Below are 16,265 nucleotides of genomic sequence, written 5' to 3' on the forward strand. Positions count from 1 at the left end.
GCCTAATTCTTGGTCAGATCCCAGAGCTATCAAGAATATCCATTCATGTTAATAATAACATGTCCATTCATGTTAATAATGACATGTTTGTATTTTTCACGCATGTAAGGCGTGGAAGTACAGTGGCACTGCAGAAACTACTGTTGTTCAGTAGCTGCAGCATTGTTTCTCATCATTTCACTAAATTGAAAGAGAGGGATCAGCAAGCGCTACGTTCAAAGAAATAATTTGATAAACTAAACTGATGCCAGATCAAGGGAGTGCCGTTTATGGTGCATGAATTCATTCATAAACATTAGGATGCTTCATTGTAAGATGATACACTCCTCACCCATCCCGATGACTCTTTCAAATGCAGAAGCACGGATCCTTTTTTTTTTTTTTCCCTCCACCAATCAGATTACGTCAAGGATTTGAATAAGGACCAATCTTTTGGGGCTGGGGGCGGGGCTTGTAAGTTGCTTAACTCCGCCTCCGAGTATAAATACCAGATCCCGCCTGCCCGGGCAACACAACGAGACGATACACACGAAGAAAGGAGAGCTTGTTTATACAGGAAATAAATACAACCGGTAAGTCAAAGCGATTACTTTTATTTCTAACATTTCTTTGTTGTTTTTGTTTTTAAACACTCAAACTTTGGTGATATCACCAAACGTATGATACACTTTAGTTTCAATACCGTTGGCAAACGTTGAAATGTGGGACAAGCCTTAATCCTCGTGACAACAAAACGGTCGCGCGCCATAACCTCTATCTCTTAACTGTTCGCTAAATTCAAACAACTATCTACAAACCTCTTTTTTTTTTTTTCTTCTTTTTTTTTTTTTATTAATGAAATCACGTTTAGGGTTTTCCTCCACGTGTGTGGTTGAATAGTAGATTCGTTTAGGTGGCGGTGATGTCTTCAATATTTGTGTGAGCCTCCGCGGTAGTTAGCTGGCGCCATTTTGCAACCGTCCGGGCTAGCTTTAAATTTGCTGGCGAGACGAGCCGAAGGGAACGTGTGTTTCCCTCGTAGCTTAATGGTGGCGGGGCTCCGGGTCGGTGTTTACACGGGTGATACTCGTTTAAATCCCTTCTCGGGAGCTGTATTTTGCTCACTGACGTGCTGCCTAAAGCCGGAGTTGGCGCGCTTAATGTTTGTTTTGTTTCTAGTCCGAGTAGATGTGGAATAAAACGTAATATCGTATTTGAGCGTATTTTGTCCTTTTAACAAGGTTGTGACTCATAGGTGTCATTTCAGTCCGCCCCGCACAGCCGGAGGTGCGTTGTACTAAAGTAATCATTGAAAGTTAAATGCCGGCGTGATCGTGAGAAATGTTTTTCGTCGACTTTTATCTTTTGACTTCTGATTTTTTTTTTTTTTTTTTTTAATTTCCTTTCTTTTAGACCTGCACCTGAGAAATGGCTCGTACCAAGCAGACTGCTCGTAAATCCACCGGAGGAAAGGCGCCCAGGAAGCAGCTGGCCACCAAAGCTGCCAGGAAAAGCGCGCCATCCACCGGCGGAGTGAAGAAGCCACATAGATACAGGTACCGGTGATCACTTCTCTCTTTTTTTTTTTGTTGCCACAACAGCCTCGCTGGGGGTCAAGTTTCATGATGAAGTATGTAGGAGATGTGCTTTGGGATCTTGAACGCAGCATGTTGTTTTGTCTCCTTAAGGCCCGGTACCGTTGCTCTGCGTGAGATCCGTCGGTACCAGAAGTCCACCGAGCTGCTCATCAGGAAGCTGCCTTTCCAGCGTCTTGTCAGGGAAATTGCTCAGGATTTCAAGACAGACCTACGTTTCCAGAGTGCAGCAATTGGCGCTCTCCAGGTGAGACGGGATTTTATTGACTTTTTAATTACTTGATGAACATTTACATTGAAAGTGTCCGGGCCATGAGGTCCTGTGGTTTAACCTTTAATCTTTTCTTCACATGCAGGAAGCCAGTGAGGCATACTTGGTTGGGCTGTTTGAGGACACCAACCTGTGTGCTATCCACGCAAAGAGGGTTACCATCATGCCCAAGGACATTCAGCTGGCCAGGCGAATTAGAGGAGAGCGTGCATAAATGCTTGCTGTGCTTTTATGTTTTTATTGGGGGGGTGGGTGGGGGCTGACTGGGGTTTCTTTTGTAAATCTTGACCTATTACCAGCATGTGTGCCACTCAAATTGTCATTTGTAGTTTCAGCATTCTTTTTTTGTACTTCATTTTCATTAATCGTTCTCTCCAACCGTTGTATCCTGTCCACTGTAGAGTAGCGCTTCATATCTGTAAATGTTCAGACAAAATATTCCACCTCAGGTTTGTAAATCTCTGTCTCTGAGGGTTGCCTGCAGGCAGGCCAGTGTTGCTCTCCGGCAGCTTCCTCTTTAGAGCGCAGCTCTGTCTTGGCTGTCTCAGAGTCTCCATTACCACCTTTATTTTTCAATTGGAGAGCTCCTTCTTGTAGAAAGGCCTCATCACTGGTGCTTTTCTCGCGCTCATCCTGGCCTCCTGGCGATGCCTGCAGCTCCTCATACTCACTGATCTGGCTCCTCGCATAACAATCTGTATCTTTTTAATCCTGTGTGTGCATGTCACAGGATTTCTTGTGCTGTAAATAAACTTTCCGCTACCTCAACCTGACTAAATGTGTTTATTGTGGCCAGATTAACTTTTGTATTTAACTTTAGTAGAATTGTCTGGATCCTACATTAACCATGATACAACATTCAGATCATGTGTCGAAGCTTAAAATAAAGACTCCCAGGGACTAGTTCTGCACAGACAAAAGTTTTGTATTTTTTAATAAGCCAAGTATGATGGGAGGTTTGAGGATCCCTCCTTTGCTTTACGTCATTATTTTGTCTTGTAGATCAAAGGCCCCCTTCTGGTGTCAAGTCAGGTGTTTCCTTTTTATTGATAATATTGAAGACTAGTGCACTGTTGTCTGAAATGTGCTACATGAACTTGAAACTGGAACAATGGACCAAAATCAAGGGGATCAAACTATTTTTAATCCACACGTTTGTGACATTTGAATGACAATCTGTGACAGAAAGCAATGTATGGCTGAACACAATCTAATTCAGTTTTGCTGAAAAAAAAAAAATTGCTGTAGCAAAGGACGGCTTCATTACTACACTTTGCATGTTAGAACTGGGTCCACAGAAATTCCACAATAAATATCATATATCACCTGAAATACATACATCTGGGGTTACACGTTCAAGTCTATTTACTTTGGACTTTCTCCTCCTCATCTGAAAGCAAGCCAGGTAAATGGTCAAACAGCCCTTTCTCTAGCTGTTTGTCAATGTCCGTTTCGCTTCTCAGTGCGCACCACAAAAGGAAGCTGGTGGCTAACACACTGATGGGGAGGACTTTCCACCAGGGCCGCTCGTACTGGCTCCCCATGGAGCGGTCGACCTTCCACGTCTTGTGACTGGCTTTGCTGGTGGAGAACTTGATCGGCTCGTTGTTCAGCTCCTCGTCTTCATCTGTGGGTCTCTTGGACTGAGCTGACCTCTCGGAGCTCAGAGCCAAAGATCGTACACTGCTTACTCTTTCAACAAAGAACAGAATGAAAAAGACATTAGTTAAGACTGACGGACTTTTGAGGTGGAAGGTACTCTTGGCACTCTACTTAATTTTGAGGTACTTGTACTTTTTGTTTTAAAAAAAAATAGTAAATAGATTTATGATGGGGATGGTGCCGTAGGACTCGTAAGGTGATTTTGTAACATAGAAATAGTTTTTAAGGGCATGTTAACGCTGACATGACAGAAAATTGCAGTTTATAAAATGGGAAAAGGTATATTTAATGTATTTTATTCAAATTATAAAATTAAGTTGTATTCTTCTGAATTATTCAGGGATAAGAAAAGGTTCATGTGTTAAACAAAAAGAATATCAAGCAATATTAGATTTATTGATTGATTTTTAAACCTCAAGTATAATCGTAGTATCAGGGCAAGTATGAAATGTGAGTCAGGCTTTAGGAGTTTGAAAAAAATATATATATATATATATTGTGCAACACTTTAGTTTAGATTTGTGTCCTCTATAATCGACCAGGATGTGGACAGGAGGACAAAGTGATGATGTAAGCGAGGACATGAATCCTGAAGCTGCTGCAATAACAGTGAGTTGTTGCTATGAAGCACTTCGACCACTGGATTATCAGACCAGCATGTGACAGAAACTCACAATATCCCACAATATCCTGCAATCATTATCATCAGGACAAATAGCCAGAACCCGTCACCCTGATCTAAATAAGTCACGTGGTCGTTAACAGATGAAACTCATTGAAACAGCCACCATTACAGATCCAGCGTGTTTTCCATTGACCCACCTGATGTACTCACCTCACGGTCGTTGAAGCGTTGTGAATAAAACTCCCTCGACTGACTGCCATTCGTGTCAGACCGGCGAACACTCGTCCTGCTGTTGTAGACATGTCGGACAAATGGTCATTTTACTTCACACACCATGAGGTCACCGAAGCCGAAGTTTTCCTTCCAAACCTTCTTCTATCAGGGTCATGTAACACATCGGTGTGCAGCTTTGAGTTCCTTCCGGTGGAGCTCTGGGACGCTGGTGTGGACAGTTCCACAATAAAAAAATAATAATAAAAAAACATTTAATCTCTCCGTAGAATCAGGATGTATGGTTATGTTTTCTGTTTTATAATAATAATAATTATTATTAAATGAAACTCAATACGATGCCATATTTGGTCGTAAAACTTTAATGTCTCTGCTTTTACACGGTGCCGTCATCCTGAATTACATATCTTTTTTTCACTATTGGGTGTTTTACGGCTAAGGATTTGTATTTATTTACAAACCACTCGCAATTCTGAAATATTATCATTTCCCACACTTTAATGATACGATAAATGTCAGAAATGTTTCACGTTTCTTGTTCATCGGGAGTCTTTGAGGCGCTTACAACCGTTAACCAATCAGAATACACGCACAGATATTAGGTCCAATCACGCTTCACGTGACTGGCACCACTTCCTGGTTGAGTGCCCATGCTTCGTTTGGCTTTAGTGTCCTGCACGTTTCCTTCGCGGTTAAGGTAAGCTCTTATGTAAAAAACAGTGTGGTAAAAGTAATATTTGGTCCTCGATTGTATATTTATTGTATATAATTTTAACGTGGCTGCGTTAAGTCATGTTTTTGAGTATATTCCTGTAGAGTATTTATTCATCTTTATTGGGGATATCCGATCGTTGGAAATGGTTGGATAAAGTTGGAAGAAGATATATTTCCATGCAATTGTCCAGCTGAGTTAATATTTAGTTCTACTGAAAGTCATCAGTTTATCTCTGAAAAGGAAGAAATTGTCTCTAACGTCTTTAAGGCTTGTTGTCCTAACCCCTTACCAAACTTAACCAGCACGTGTGTTTGTTATTTTTGCAGCAACGTACTTGTGTTTTTGCTTGTCGGAGTGAGTTAACTCATGGCCAAAGACAAATCTTTGAAATCGGAATCAAAACCTCCGAAAAGGAAAAAGTTGAGTTCAAATGAAAGTGAAGTTCCTGCTGAAGAAATAATGGACACTAAAGTTCAAAAGAAGAAGAAAAAGATGGAAGTTGAGGTGAGTAGCACAGTAAAAATATTCCTCATAACTCGTAACCCATTCTATTTTTATTTACACAACACTACCTGTTATTACTTACAGAACAATTTTTTTTATTATTATTATTATTATTATTTCATCCAGGAAGCTCCAGCACAGATTCCTCTTGGAACAAACAAAGCAGATGATAAAAAACCGAAAAAGGACAAGAAGCACAAGAAGAAGAAGAAGAAGCAGAAGATGACAGAACAAACACCGACCAAGAAAACAGAGGTAAGAATATTAACTGCCAAAAAAGGTTTCATGATTTTATTCTGCTGGTTTTTGTGAGCAGTCAGTGTGTTGGTTAAACTGTCATGCTGCATACAGAAAATTCCTTACTCGTGCTAGCAATAACTTCATTGTCTATATCAAATTCTATATTTATATAAAACAAGGTGTCAAGGTCATGCGGACATAGTTCAGGATTTATTTACATTTTAGTTAATAATTTAGTTATTCTCTCTGAAATTTTGCCCTTCAGTCTGACAAGTGTTTCATTTTCATGACATTTATTTAAATGACAGAAATTGGTCAGATTTTGCTGTCAGAAATCTGAATCCTACATTTTTACTGCAGTTAAGGATGTTGCAGCTCTACTTTGGAAAGATGGAGATATCTCCTGTGTATATACTTGTATGAGTGACACACCCTGTCACATAACATGTCACTTGAATATGATAAGTCACTAAAATACATATGATAGTTCACTGTAATTTAGTTAAGCTTTCGTTGTTGCCATTTAAGATGCGTGTCAGATTTGCGGCTTTTTCAAAAATGATTTCATTTTAAACACCTAGAAAGACTCACCCTTATTTGGAGATCTGTAACTCTAGAGTTCTTTCAGCTTAATATGAGCATACAAAAAAATAACTGAGAGGGCCCAGGTGGTTTGGGGGTTTAGGGCTCCAAACTTGAACCCCAAAATCCATTTTATTCTTTATTTGGATCCCCAATAAATCAGCAGCTCCTCTCCTAGGGGCCCACACAACAAAACATAACACATGTATAGCAACACATGTAACAATCCTCAATAAAAACTGTCAAGTCAAGTTTAAAACTAAAAATCTAAATACATCAGATTGAAGTTCAGGTCAATTAACGTTAAGGGTGTAATTAAAGTAGTTAATATTGTGTTTGTGGGTTGTTTTTTTTTGTCCTTGCTGGGGGCTTCCATGATCATGGTTGGTCATTAGTTCTACATTGTGACGGCCCTCTACTGTACATATACAGAGCTGCACACTGCATCTGTTCTGGGTTTTGGTTTAACTTGATGACCCTGATCAGCCTGCCTGGTAGTTTAACTCTGATATCTGTCACATCGTTTATTTGTGAGCACGGACAGTTTGGTTGTTGACTGTAAAAGATATTTCTGGCCGTGCGAGCCTCACAGCTTCATCCTCTGAGCTATTTGGAGCTTAAAAAGAGCCTTTTTTTTTTCCTTCTGTTATTTGAGTTCAACTGGAGATCTTTGTTCCGTTTTTAGTCCCAGTTTCTCACTCTGTCCTGCTGTCTCTTGATATTGCTCTACAATCATTTATTGTCTTTTAAAAAGCTTTAAAAATTCTAAAGTTGGTCTCCTATTACTGTCAACAACTGCTGGGCCAATTTATTTTACGTCTGACAGATAGACTGACTTTGATTTAGAAACTATAAGACTAACTTACTTTGATATATAAAATTAAGAAAGAATTAAGCCCAAACTTACTTTCCTGTGTTTCCATGGACCGCATGCAGTCTTGATTATTCTTCCTGTTCTCTGGTGGTGACAATGAAAGCTGTTGTAACAGGAAATCCAGAGAAGTGCAGCGCCATCCACCACTTACAAACACAAACACACAATGCAAGCGGAATATAGACATGAACGGGATCTTTTTGACTCAATGTGAAAACAATAGCTTTCACTACATCTCCACTGCTGTTTATTAGCAACTAGCATCACCTATCTATTTTTAAGTGGGTGTATTTTTTGGTTTATATAATTATGTCGGGTTGTGTAATGTTAAAATATTTAAATGTGGGGACTTTTAGCAAAGACAAAAAAACTGCTTATTTACACAAAACAAGAAGGGCAGACATTTCATGTGGCAGCGCCGTTGCTCTTTGTTTTTGTTTCCAGTCTCTTGTTGGAACTTGTAGATTATGTACTGTGGTAATGCTGTAATATGCATCACTTTTTGCATGTAGTATTGTTGAAATAAGGAATAACATCTATCAGATCCCTTACTTCAACTATTGCTACTGTGATTTTTGATGTGTGTGTATGAGGTTCTGACATTTAACATGATACCCGACTCTCTGTTCATTTTTCCAACTGGTCCCTGATTTCGTGCCTTTCTGTTGGATGTGTTGTCCACGCAGGTCTGATATTCCTAGAACTGGTGCCCACCAATTTGTCAAAAGGAGTTGGAAAATATCTGGTTCTTTAACATCTTTTAAAATGTGGTTATTGACACTGTTGGCCTAAAGTAAGAATCTGACTTTTTATTTTCCTCCACTAAGTGTTTCCTTTGTGGCATTCTGGGAGTTACGCAGGTTTTTCCAGGCAGTTTGTCTAAATGGGCTTCTGTGCAAATTGGGTTTATGCAAACAGTCTGTTTCCCAGAAAAGAGGTTTGACAGGTCTAAAAGATGCAAAAGCTCACATACTACCAACCAAAAGTACTTATTTAAAATTTTCCTATTAAAGCTGTTGATCAACAACAACAATATAAGCAATTGGTCACTTACAATGGAGACTGTGGTAACAAGATACACATTTATTTTTGTAAAGTTTTCAGACAAAAGGAGCCTGGAAAATGCATGTTTTATAGATGGTCAGTAACAGAGAAAGCATTTGCAGCATAGTTTAAGAATACATCTTTAACCTGCTGTATCCAAAGTGCTCTTTCCCTTTTAAATCGGAGAGTTTTTGTCCTCTATGACTCGATGTCCTGCAGAGTGTCTGTGATCTCAATGTGCGGAGCTATGATGTTTCTGTGTGGCTGCGTGTTCCCAGGCCTTCGACAGCAGTCCCTCAGCTGCCTGATCACCCCGTGGAGACTCTCCCGACACGGCCTGTGCATGAGCAGCACGAGCAGCAGGCTGAAGATGCTCCCCGAGAACAGCACCAATTCGGCAACACTCAGAAACGCCTGCTCAAGGTGGCTCAGCTCCCTGTCCCGCTTGAGCTGAGCCCCTCTCACTAGCGCCACACTGTAGAAGAGCAGGCAGAAGAACGTAACCACAGTGACTGCCAGGAACACCGGACCCTCCTCGGAGCCAGAGAGGAAACGTCCTTTAGATTTCCACTGCCGAACGCAGCCACTAATCAGAAGACCCAGTTGGAGGATGTAGGGAATCAGAAAAATCATACACAGCCGAGCAGCTGCGTATGAAACGCCAGCATGGACTGGATCCATAAAACAGTTGCCTTCTTCCTGCAGACCTACGCTGGGTCCACGAATGCTGGCCAGCAGCAGAGATGTCAGCGCAGAAGTCAGGATCACCAGCGCCGCACAGACCGCAGGCTTCCTGAGCACGGCGTGGGACGGCGGGTCGAGGGTCAGGACATACGCCATGAGCACTAAGACCATCAAGCCGCACAGAGAGGCCGTGTTGATGGTGAAAGAGAGAGCAGCGCATCCCAATGCTGTGGTCCTCAGGTAGTGCGGTCTGTAGGCCACAGCATGGAGAGAGAGGAGCAGGATCAGCAGCTGGAGGCCACAGAACACCCAGAGGAGGCAGTCGAGCCACGCCATCCGTCTGTGGGCCCTGTAGGTCTGGATGAAGCCGTAGAGCAGGAAGCAGCCAGCGAGGAAGCCCAGGCCGGCGAAGAAACTGTAGACATGGTTTGCCTTGGCGATGATGTCATTGGCTGCAATTAGGTCTAACACAGAGGAAGAGGAGCTTTCTAAAGTGGAGGTGTCCACAATGGTGGAGCTGATGACGGTATAAGCATCGGAAAATGGAAGTGTGGTGTTCCTCTGAGTGGGGGACAAATCTGTGCTTTGGTTAGACTGGAAGGGAAAAGACAAAAACACCCAAAGATGAAATCTAACCATCTTCAGCATCAACCTCCTCTTTGTTTTTTAAGACCTTCCTCCCATTGGGGGATGAACACAAATCTAGTCAGCCAAGTTCAAACAATTTCTAAATCAGCTGTTCCTTCATTACACAAAACTAACAAAGTGAAAACCAACCAGTCAGTGTTTCTGTTGCTCATACTGTGACTCTCTAACTGGATTTTCAACAGGAACTCTTACAACATGCAGTTCCTTCCTGAAGTAACTAAAATTTGAGTGAAAATTTTCGGTGAAAAGTGCTGACGAGATGCAACGAAACATGTTTATTTTCTTCAGTATTTTCTGTGACCACGTTCTCGTTGGTGAGTCTTTGTCTGCTCCCCTCTGCCTGCTCTGTAAGAACATGTGTTTCCACTTACCATTTTGGCCTCCGTCACCCACTCGTCTGTTTTATATCCACCAGCCCGGCACCGCCGATCCACTCAGAGCTCTGAAAAAGATGCTTACTGCATGGACACCACTGCTCACTGTGAGGGTGTTTTATGTTTCTGCGGGTAATCTGCTGGCAGTACACTTCCAAGATGACTTCGTGGCCATGTGATCAAAATCTTTTCCTCCCCTCCCTCTTTTATTTTTTTCTTTGCCGCCGTAAATGAGGACCGTTAAATCGGAGAGCATACTGCGTCCCTTGTTTAACTTCCCCTCAGAGGAGGTTGTGTGCGAGCATTTAAGTTGTGCTGTGGTTACAGTCTGCGTCGGGGAAGTGGTTCTCATTTTGTTCAGCAGCTTTCCTCAGGGCAAAGCATCAATAATTGTGCAACTAAATGGGAAAATAGAGGCTCAATTTCACCCAATAACAAGTGATAAGTTGTTCATCTATTATTTAGGTTATCTCTGTGGTTGCATTTCTGACATGAAACTGAATTCCGAGTTTCAATTCAAAACATTTTTCGAGAATTGTTTTTCTTTGTGGCTGACAAAAACCTCCCTTCGACAGGTGGTTATTTTTAAACTGTGCAAGCGTGCTTTGCTGAAGGTTGTCGAGCACCAAAATACACTTCACACTTAGAATAAATGCACGTGAAAGGGACCTCACGAGGCTGTCGATACAGGAAACGTCCATCTGAGCTGCAGTGCAACAGGAAGTGATCCACACCTAAAAAGTGCATTTTACTTTCAGCTGTCTTTATGCAGCAACACAAACATGTTTCACAATTATAATACAGTTTGTAGAAATCACAAGTCAAAGGCATAAGAGCAACAATAACATGCATATAGAGGGAAATGTTCTGTTTTTTTTAATCATTCAGTCACATTCAGTGTTGTTTAATGACGTCTAAAAAGTACAGTTCCATAAAGCTTTGTTTTGCTTTGGTGCCACAGAGTCCAGATCCAGCCGATCATCCTGAGGGGACACATGAGATAGAGGGAGAGGAGGACCTGAGCCCCGAGGAGAAGCGGGTCCTGGAGAGGAAGATGAAGAAGATACTGAAAAAGGAGGAGAAGAAGAGGCTTAAAGCTGAGGGAAAGACTGCACAGAAAACTGAAGCACCTGGACCCAGTGCACCGCAGCAGGCCCTAGATTACCTCGTGTGGTAAGAGCCACTGTTGTTTGGGTGAATCGATACAATGACCTCCTGATTATCAAGTCACAGGTCCAAAGCAGCTGTATCCATGGAATGAGGAATAGATGGCTCAAAAAAACTCACTAAATGCTTTATTTACATTTACTGTTTCTGAGACTGAGCTGGATTGCCGACCGGTCTTGCAAAACCCGACCTCCCTCCGCCGTGCTGTGCCAGCTCTGGAGAGCGGTCTGGCTGCACCCATAAATCATTCTGCTATAAGTGGGGAAAATGCTTTTGGCTTGTTTGTATTTCTTTGAACGAATCTCACTTGTTTGGGAGGATGCAGCTTGCTATTTTCAGTGTGGAGGTCTTTGTTTCTCGTTGCAACGGCGATTATGAAAACTGTAACACACAGATAGCAAACATGGAGGAGAATGTAGACTGAAGAAGTCGACCAATGGCAGGTTTATATCAAACATGCTACATCTGGTGAGCCAGTCTAGTCAGGGTACCCCACACTCTACTGCTTTGATCTTGCCTTTTATTTTATAAGCTGTCTCTTTTGAGTTACACAGTATTATGAAAGTTCAATACTAAATCACTTGGGGTACTCCTTTATGGTTTTTAATTTTGTCCTACCCCTTGTGATGTGTATGGTGGGTGGGGTGAACAATACATAGCAACTCAGAGATGCAACTTAGAAATGCTGAATTGTGAATGCATGATATTGTTTACAGTATCTGCTCTTTGCTAGAGAACTGCAGCCCACACTAGTTTTGTTTGCAGCTGGGCTGAAAACCGTTCAGAGTGGAAGTTCCAGAAGACGAGGCAGACCTGGCTGCTCCAGCAAATGTTCGACTCTGAAAAGGTGACTTTACACCGCATTACTGTTTGATGGTGGGGGGTTTCTCAGCCGCAGTGCTGGAGGTGCTGACCTCAGGTATGTCTTCCTGTTTGGTACGTGAGAGTGATATTTGCAAGAGAACGACTTGACTTTTAAAGTCTGTATTTCCTTCTAACTGCTAGTACCTTACTGACTTTAATTTGTAAACTAATGGATGCACAACAAGATAAAAAAAAAAAAACTACTTCTTCTCAGATTCCAGATGACAAGTTCCCTGTGATGCTTCAGTACCTGGAGGGGCTTCGTGGAAGTGCGAGGGACACGACAGTGCAGAAGGCCCTATTGCTGGTGGAAGAGTCGGGACAAGCGCCAGAGGACGTAGTCGTCCAGCAGAGGGCGCACAGAGCCAGAGAACTCATCCAGCTGTTTTCCTGACCCACAGATAATACAGGAAGACACAAGTAAACTCGAAAAAGACCTAACTCTGTTTGTTGATCAGAGGACTGAGTGGTAGCCCTGATCTTAAGCTTGGACTAAAACTTGTTTTACAAGGTATTTTGGAATGGTCCTTTTTTTGTTGTTGTTGAAATCCACCTGTATTGCTCCTATACATTAATCAAATTGTTTTAACCTTCTTCTCTTGACATTACTTTTGTATGTTGTTGCCTAGTAGTTATTAGTCAGCGAAACTATTTGATAAAATATGAAATCTTACAAGTTCATTTGTGTTCATTTTTAACCACTTTTTTCCAGCTCAAATAATTAAGAATTTATAAATTAATGTTCAATTTCGCCTGTGTGGACCGATCATTTAGGACAGATGTAAATCCTTCAAGCTGACAGACCTCTGGAGTCAAAACTTTCTGGAATGTCTGTAGTCAAGACATGTTTGTGCATGTCCAGGCCCACAGTCGGTGAAGTCACTGATGTGAGCAACTTTTCTTTACCTACTCTCGTTATAATAACAATATGCATGGTTTATTTTGACAAAAGCATAATCCAAACCAATAGTTATTGTTCCATTCATGTGTATTTTAAATTTGTGCTTTTCTTATTATTTTTGCAATTCATTTTAGGAACAATCTTAACTTAAACCAAGTGTGTGCTTTAGTTACAATCTAACTGGAACTTTTACCTAACTGTTCATATAGCCCTGTTGTATTGTGCCAATAGTTTCAGGGTCACCTCCACTCTGCGCTACAAACAGGCAGATTTAGAAGAGCAGCTGCTCCATTTTAATTCAGGTTACAAACACACAGGAAGGAAACCGGGTCTATATGTAGGCAGAGGACTGTGACTTAACTTCCTGGATAAACACACCCAAATACAAAGACATTTAAATACTTTTCTGTTACTGTATCAAGCCATAGATCATAGATTTTGCCTTTTACACAAGAAAAATTAAACCGTTTAATTAGTACACTTTGCAGATACACCCTTGTAGATGTTGCACCTCCTCCCAGACACGAGTCATCCAGTGTACGAAACTTTAAAAAGTAGGGGTTTTTGGGACTCTAAACTTGCTGCAGATTCAAAAGTTGACACATGACCTTAAACTTTTTTTTCTCCCAAAATCATATTTATTTGTCAAGATGTTGCATGCATAAAGAATAGGAACATGTAACAACATGATGCTTTCTGTTAAAAGCCCTGGAGAGAGCCAGCTCAGGGCAAAAAAAAAAAATCCTTAACAAAATAAAAATAAAAAATATTCTGAAAGATTCTTGACCAGTTTGTGATCCAGAATTGATCTCACTTATTCAATTTAAGCTATATTGCCCATCAGCCTCAATGACTGCAACATTGTCCAGTCAGGATCTGTGTAACAAGCGTTAAATCTTCAAATCCACTCGGGTGCTTTTTAACAGAAAATGTGACTCCAGGTGATTTTCATTGCAGATCAAAAAGGCCGGTGTCTCCTCTCAGGTGTTGATCCTTAACTGTCACACTGGCTGTACCTTTTGCTTCATCTGTCACATGCAAAAAATGATATCATACACACAAGAAAACATGGTACTATGAACTTTTTAGGACTTAAATGATTGAAGACTGCCTGGTTGAGTTCACTTACTTGTCTTTGAATCAAAAGGAATATTGTGTTGAGTGAGGAGAGAGCGCAGTCTCTCAATCTCTTCTTGCTGTTTCTGGTAGTCCTGTAAGAAAACGTAAAAAGCACATAAACAAGTTGCCGCCACATGGAGCACAAGTGATCCTGCAATTTTGGGTCTTGTGTTTAAATGGATAACTTTGTTGTCTATTTTACATACCTCGGTACATTTCTGTAAAGAGCTGTGACGTTCTGACTCTGCTGCAACCTCTGGCTGCTTAACTTTCACTCTTTGGCCTTTCAGGAGTCCGGCATCCTCAAAAACACCCCTCAGGAGATTGTTGTATCCCTGCAGCAAACACAGTGGAAAATAATCACTTTGGGTAATTAAGAGAAGTGTGCATGTACATTTTCTCATCTCGTAAATGCCATAAAAGATCAAGCAAATCGTGCTATCTCTCTCGCACTGCTTCTCACCTGCTCGGTAATGAGACTTTCATAGCGAGCCTGTTCTGCTTCATCCCATTCCTTTTGCAGCTCTTCACTCAGGGTCGGGTACACTTCCAAAAAAAAAGAGTGCAAACGATAAGTAATCACACATCCCGGACGTACACAGCAGACTGAAAGATGCTTTCTTTTTCTTACCTAAAAGAGAATGTGGATGGCAAACGAGCGGGGTCTCAAAGGTTAGCGAGTACACACATGTGCTGGGCTCTGAGACCTGAGCGAGCTTGCTGCTTGTGCTGCAGACCAGAATCACCTACAGAGACACGACAAGAAACAAGTTACACAACACACGACAAAGTTTTTATTCAAACTGCTGATTTAATCATAAATTTTGATTTGACAGTTGTCTGCACTCATAGAGCTGTCGTTGTCAGGGGGTTATAACCTCACTGTGATGTATTTCCATGTTTTATTCACCTCCTAAAGTGTTAATTGATCTTATATTGAAGATGCAACAGACAGAAAAAAAAGCAGCCAATAGGAGCTGCTATATTCTGCTAAATGACCACCAGAATGGGTTTAAACTCTTGAAAACCTTTGTTTCTCTGTTTCTGGCTCCACATGCATCACCGTCTCTCATCCACATGCCTGTGAAAGTGTTGTTTGCTATTTCCCACTCCTGCCAGATCCTGTTAGGGACACACAAAGGTCGGCTCTTACAACAAATCCAAACTTCACTGCTCACAAATCTACATCCGCAATAAAAGGGTTGCGACTAAATGTTTACGTTAACATAAAGCATCATGCAGCTTCTTACCCCAGTATCCCACTGTAGGCATTCCACCTAAAGGACTGCTCATGTTGAGTGATGTTGTGAAAAGGGCAGAATTCATATTTATACCTGCAGAAAAAACACAAATATGCTGCTGTGTTTTTCCAGATACTCAGATATAACATGCATGAATCCATCAAGAGTTATGGGAAACATGTAACAACAAAAGTCAAACAAACAGTGCTCATGATGCTGTATGTGATGTTAAATGCTTACGTTGACTCTGTAAGACTGAAGCACTTTCCAGCAAGCCGATGAAGATGAGCTGGGCCTTGAGGAGGACGATAGTGTTGATATTATGACTTGAATTCAGTGATTAACCTCAATAACTTTCAGTGGACATCTACTGTTTAGTCTCTTAAGCTTTCTAACACTTAAACACATGATTAAATAGACTTTAAATCATGTCAGATGATTTTTACCAGATACTGGTGATGGGATCACTTTAGGCTGCAGTCTGCTTGCCTGAGCCAAAAAAGCACTGTTCAACCTAAACACACAGAAAATCAGTCAGGAGGAGCCCAATGTAGACAAGGTGCAAAAATGCTGTGACAGACATGTTTCTGCTTAACGTACCCAAATGTGTTTGGCTCCTCTACTATCTTCATTTTACCGGCAAATCCCGGGTTAACTGTGTTAAATACAAGTCGACATCTCAATAAAAAACAGCAGCACAGCACAATGAGGCGCATCTGGTTAGATTTAGTGTTACCGCCTCAGCTGGATGTAGAAATACTTACTGAGAAGAGACACGCAGGCCATCCACACCCTTATTAAATAAGATATCCTATTATACAAACAGCACATGGTTGAATTTTAAGTTACTACTAAACAGGTTGAATGTTCCTCTGGCCACATTTCCTGCTTTGCTGGTCTTCGTCAGGTGACACGTCACATGATCAAAATAAGGTGTGCGCATGC

General features: G+C 41.3%; 5 protein-coding genes across 5 annotated transcripts; 2 read left to right on the forward strand and 3 right to left on the reverse strand.

The window, feature by feature from the left end:
- Positions 1-500: 500 nt before the first annotated feature.
- Positions 501-2,613, forward strand: h3f3d (H3 histone, family 3D). Its single transcript, XM_069155812.1, has 4 exons — positions 501-572; positions 1,393-1,535; positions 1,668-1,821; positions 1,931-2,613. The coding sequence occupies exons 2-4, from the start codon at positions 1,408-1,410 to the stop codon at positions 2,057-2,059; spliced, it is 411 nt and encodes a 136-aa protein (XP_069011913.1). The 5' UTR covers positions 501-572; positions 1,393-1,407; the 3' UTR covers positions 2,060-2,613.
- Positions 2,614-2,967: 354 nt separating this feature from the next.
- On the reverse strand, positions 2,968-4,556 carry uqcc4 (ubiquinol-cytochrome c reductase complex assembly factor 4). The gene is made up of 2 exons (XM_069155811.1): positions 4,343-4,556; positions 2,968-3,537 (listed from the first exon to the last, which is right to left on the reverse strand). The coding sequence occupies exons 1-2, from the start codon at positions 4,432-4,434 to the stop codon at positions 3,207-3,209; spliced, it is 423 nt and encodes a 140-aa protein (XP_069011912.1). The 5' UTR covers positions 4,435-4,556; the 3' UTR covers positions 2,968-3,206.
- Positions 4,557-5,004: 448 nt separating this feature from the next.
- On the forward strand, positions 5,005-13,487 carry LOC138202092 (uncharacterized protein C7orf50 homolog). Its single transcript, XM_069155816.1, has 6 exons — positions 5,005-5,060; positions 5,405-5,582; positions 5,709-5,837; positions 10,990-11,201; positions 11,961-12,042; positions 12,274-13,487. The coding sequence occupies exons 2-6, from the start codon at positions 5,445-5,447 to the stop codon at positions 12,451-12,453; spliced, it is 741 nt and encodes a 246-aa protein (XP_069011917.1). The 5' UTR covers positions 5,005-5,060; positions 5,405-5,444; the 3' UTR covers positions 12,454-13,487.
- Positions 8,347-10,312, reverse strand: LOC138202090 (uncharacterized). Its single transcript, XM_069155813.1, has 2 exons — positions 10,026-10,312; positions 8,347-9,600 (listed from the first exon to the last, which is right to left on the reverse strand). Exons 1-2 carry the CDS (start codon positions 10,026-10,028, stop codon positions 8,521-8,523), a joined length of 1,083 nt encoding a protein of 360 aa, XP_069011914.1. The 5' UTR covers positions 10,029-10,312; the 3' UTR covers positions 8,347-8,520.
- An 88-nt stretch (positions 13,488-13,575) lies between the features above and the next one.
- gnptg (N-acetylglucosamine-1-phosphate transferase subunit gamma) lies at positions 13,576-16,215 on the reverse strand. Its single transcript, XM_069155814.1, has 11 exons — positions 16,085-16,215; positions 15,921-15,975; positions 15,767-15,834; positions 15,561-15,615; positions 15,330-15,413; positions 15,108-15,201; positions 14,711-14,825; positions 14,543-14,625; positions 14,286-14,414; positions 14,090-14,171; positions 13,576-13,988 (listed from the first exon to the last, which is right to left on the reverse strand). Exons 1-11 carry the CDS (start codon positions 16,149-16,151, stop codon positions 13,909-13,911), a joined length of 912 nt encoding a protein of 303 aa, XP_069011915.1. The 5' UTR covers positions 16,152-16,215; the 3' UTR covers positions 13,576-13,908.
- Between the last annotated feature and the right edge of the window lie 50 nt (positions 16,216-16,265).

The sequence above is a fragment of the Embiotoca jacksoni genome, unplaced genomic scaffold (assembly GCF_022577435.1).
Source record: "Embiotoca jacksoni isolate LCO1_2020_lvr unplaced genomic scaffold, fEmbJac1.0.p SCAF_20, whole genome shotgun sequence".
In the NCBI taxonomy this organism is placed as follows: domain Eukaryota; kingdom Metazoa; phylum Chordata; class Actinopteri; family Embiotocidae; genus Embiotoca; species Embiotoca jacksoni.

Coding starts and splice junctions, on each gene's coding strand:
- h3f3d (XM_069155812.1), top strand. CDS start 1,408: ATGGCTCGTACCAAGCAGACTGCTCGTAAATCCACCGGAGGAAAGGCG. Junction 1,536..1,667: donor AAGAAGCCACATAGATACAG/GTACCGGTGATC, acceptor TGTCTCCTTAAG/GCCCGGTACCGTTGCTCTGC. Junction 1,822..1,930: donor CAGCAATTGGCGCTCTCCAG/GTGAGACGGGAT, acceptor CTTCACATGCAG/GAAGCCAGTGAGGCATACTT.
- uqcc4 (XM_069155811.1), bottom strand. CDS start 4,434: ATGTCTACAACAGCAGGACGAGTGTTCGCCGGTCTGACACGAATGGCA. Junction 3,538..4,342: donor AACGCTTCAACGACCGTGAG/GTGAGTACATCA, acceptor CTTTGTTGAAAG/AGTAAGCAGTGTACGATCTT.
- LOC138202092 (XM_069155816.1), top strand. CDS start 5,445: ATGGCCAAAGACAAATCTTTGAAATCGGAATCAAAACCTCCGAAAAGG. Junction 5,583..5,708: donor AGAAAAAGATGGAAGTTGAG/GTGAGTAGCACA, acceptor TATTTCATCCAG/GAAGCTCCAGCACAGATTCC. Junction 12,043..12,273: donor AAATGTTCGACTCTGAAAAG/GTGACTTTACAC, acceptor ACTTCTTCTCAG/ATTCCAGATGACAAGTTCCC.
- gnptg (XM_069155814.1), bottom strand. CDS start 16,151: ATGTGCTGTTTGTATAATAGGATATCTTATTTAATAAGGGTGTGGATG. Junction 15,202..15,329: donor GCCTACAGTGGGATACTGGG/GTAAGAAGCTGC, acceptor TGTCCCTAACAG/GATCTGGCAGGAGTGGGAAA. Junction 14,826..15,107: donor CCAGAAACAGAGAAACAAAG/GTTTTCAAGAGT, acceptor GTGTCTCTGTAG/GTGATTCTGGTCTGCAGCAC.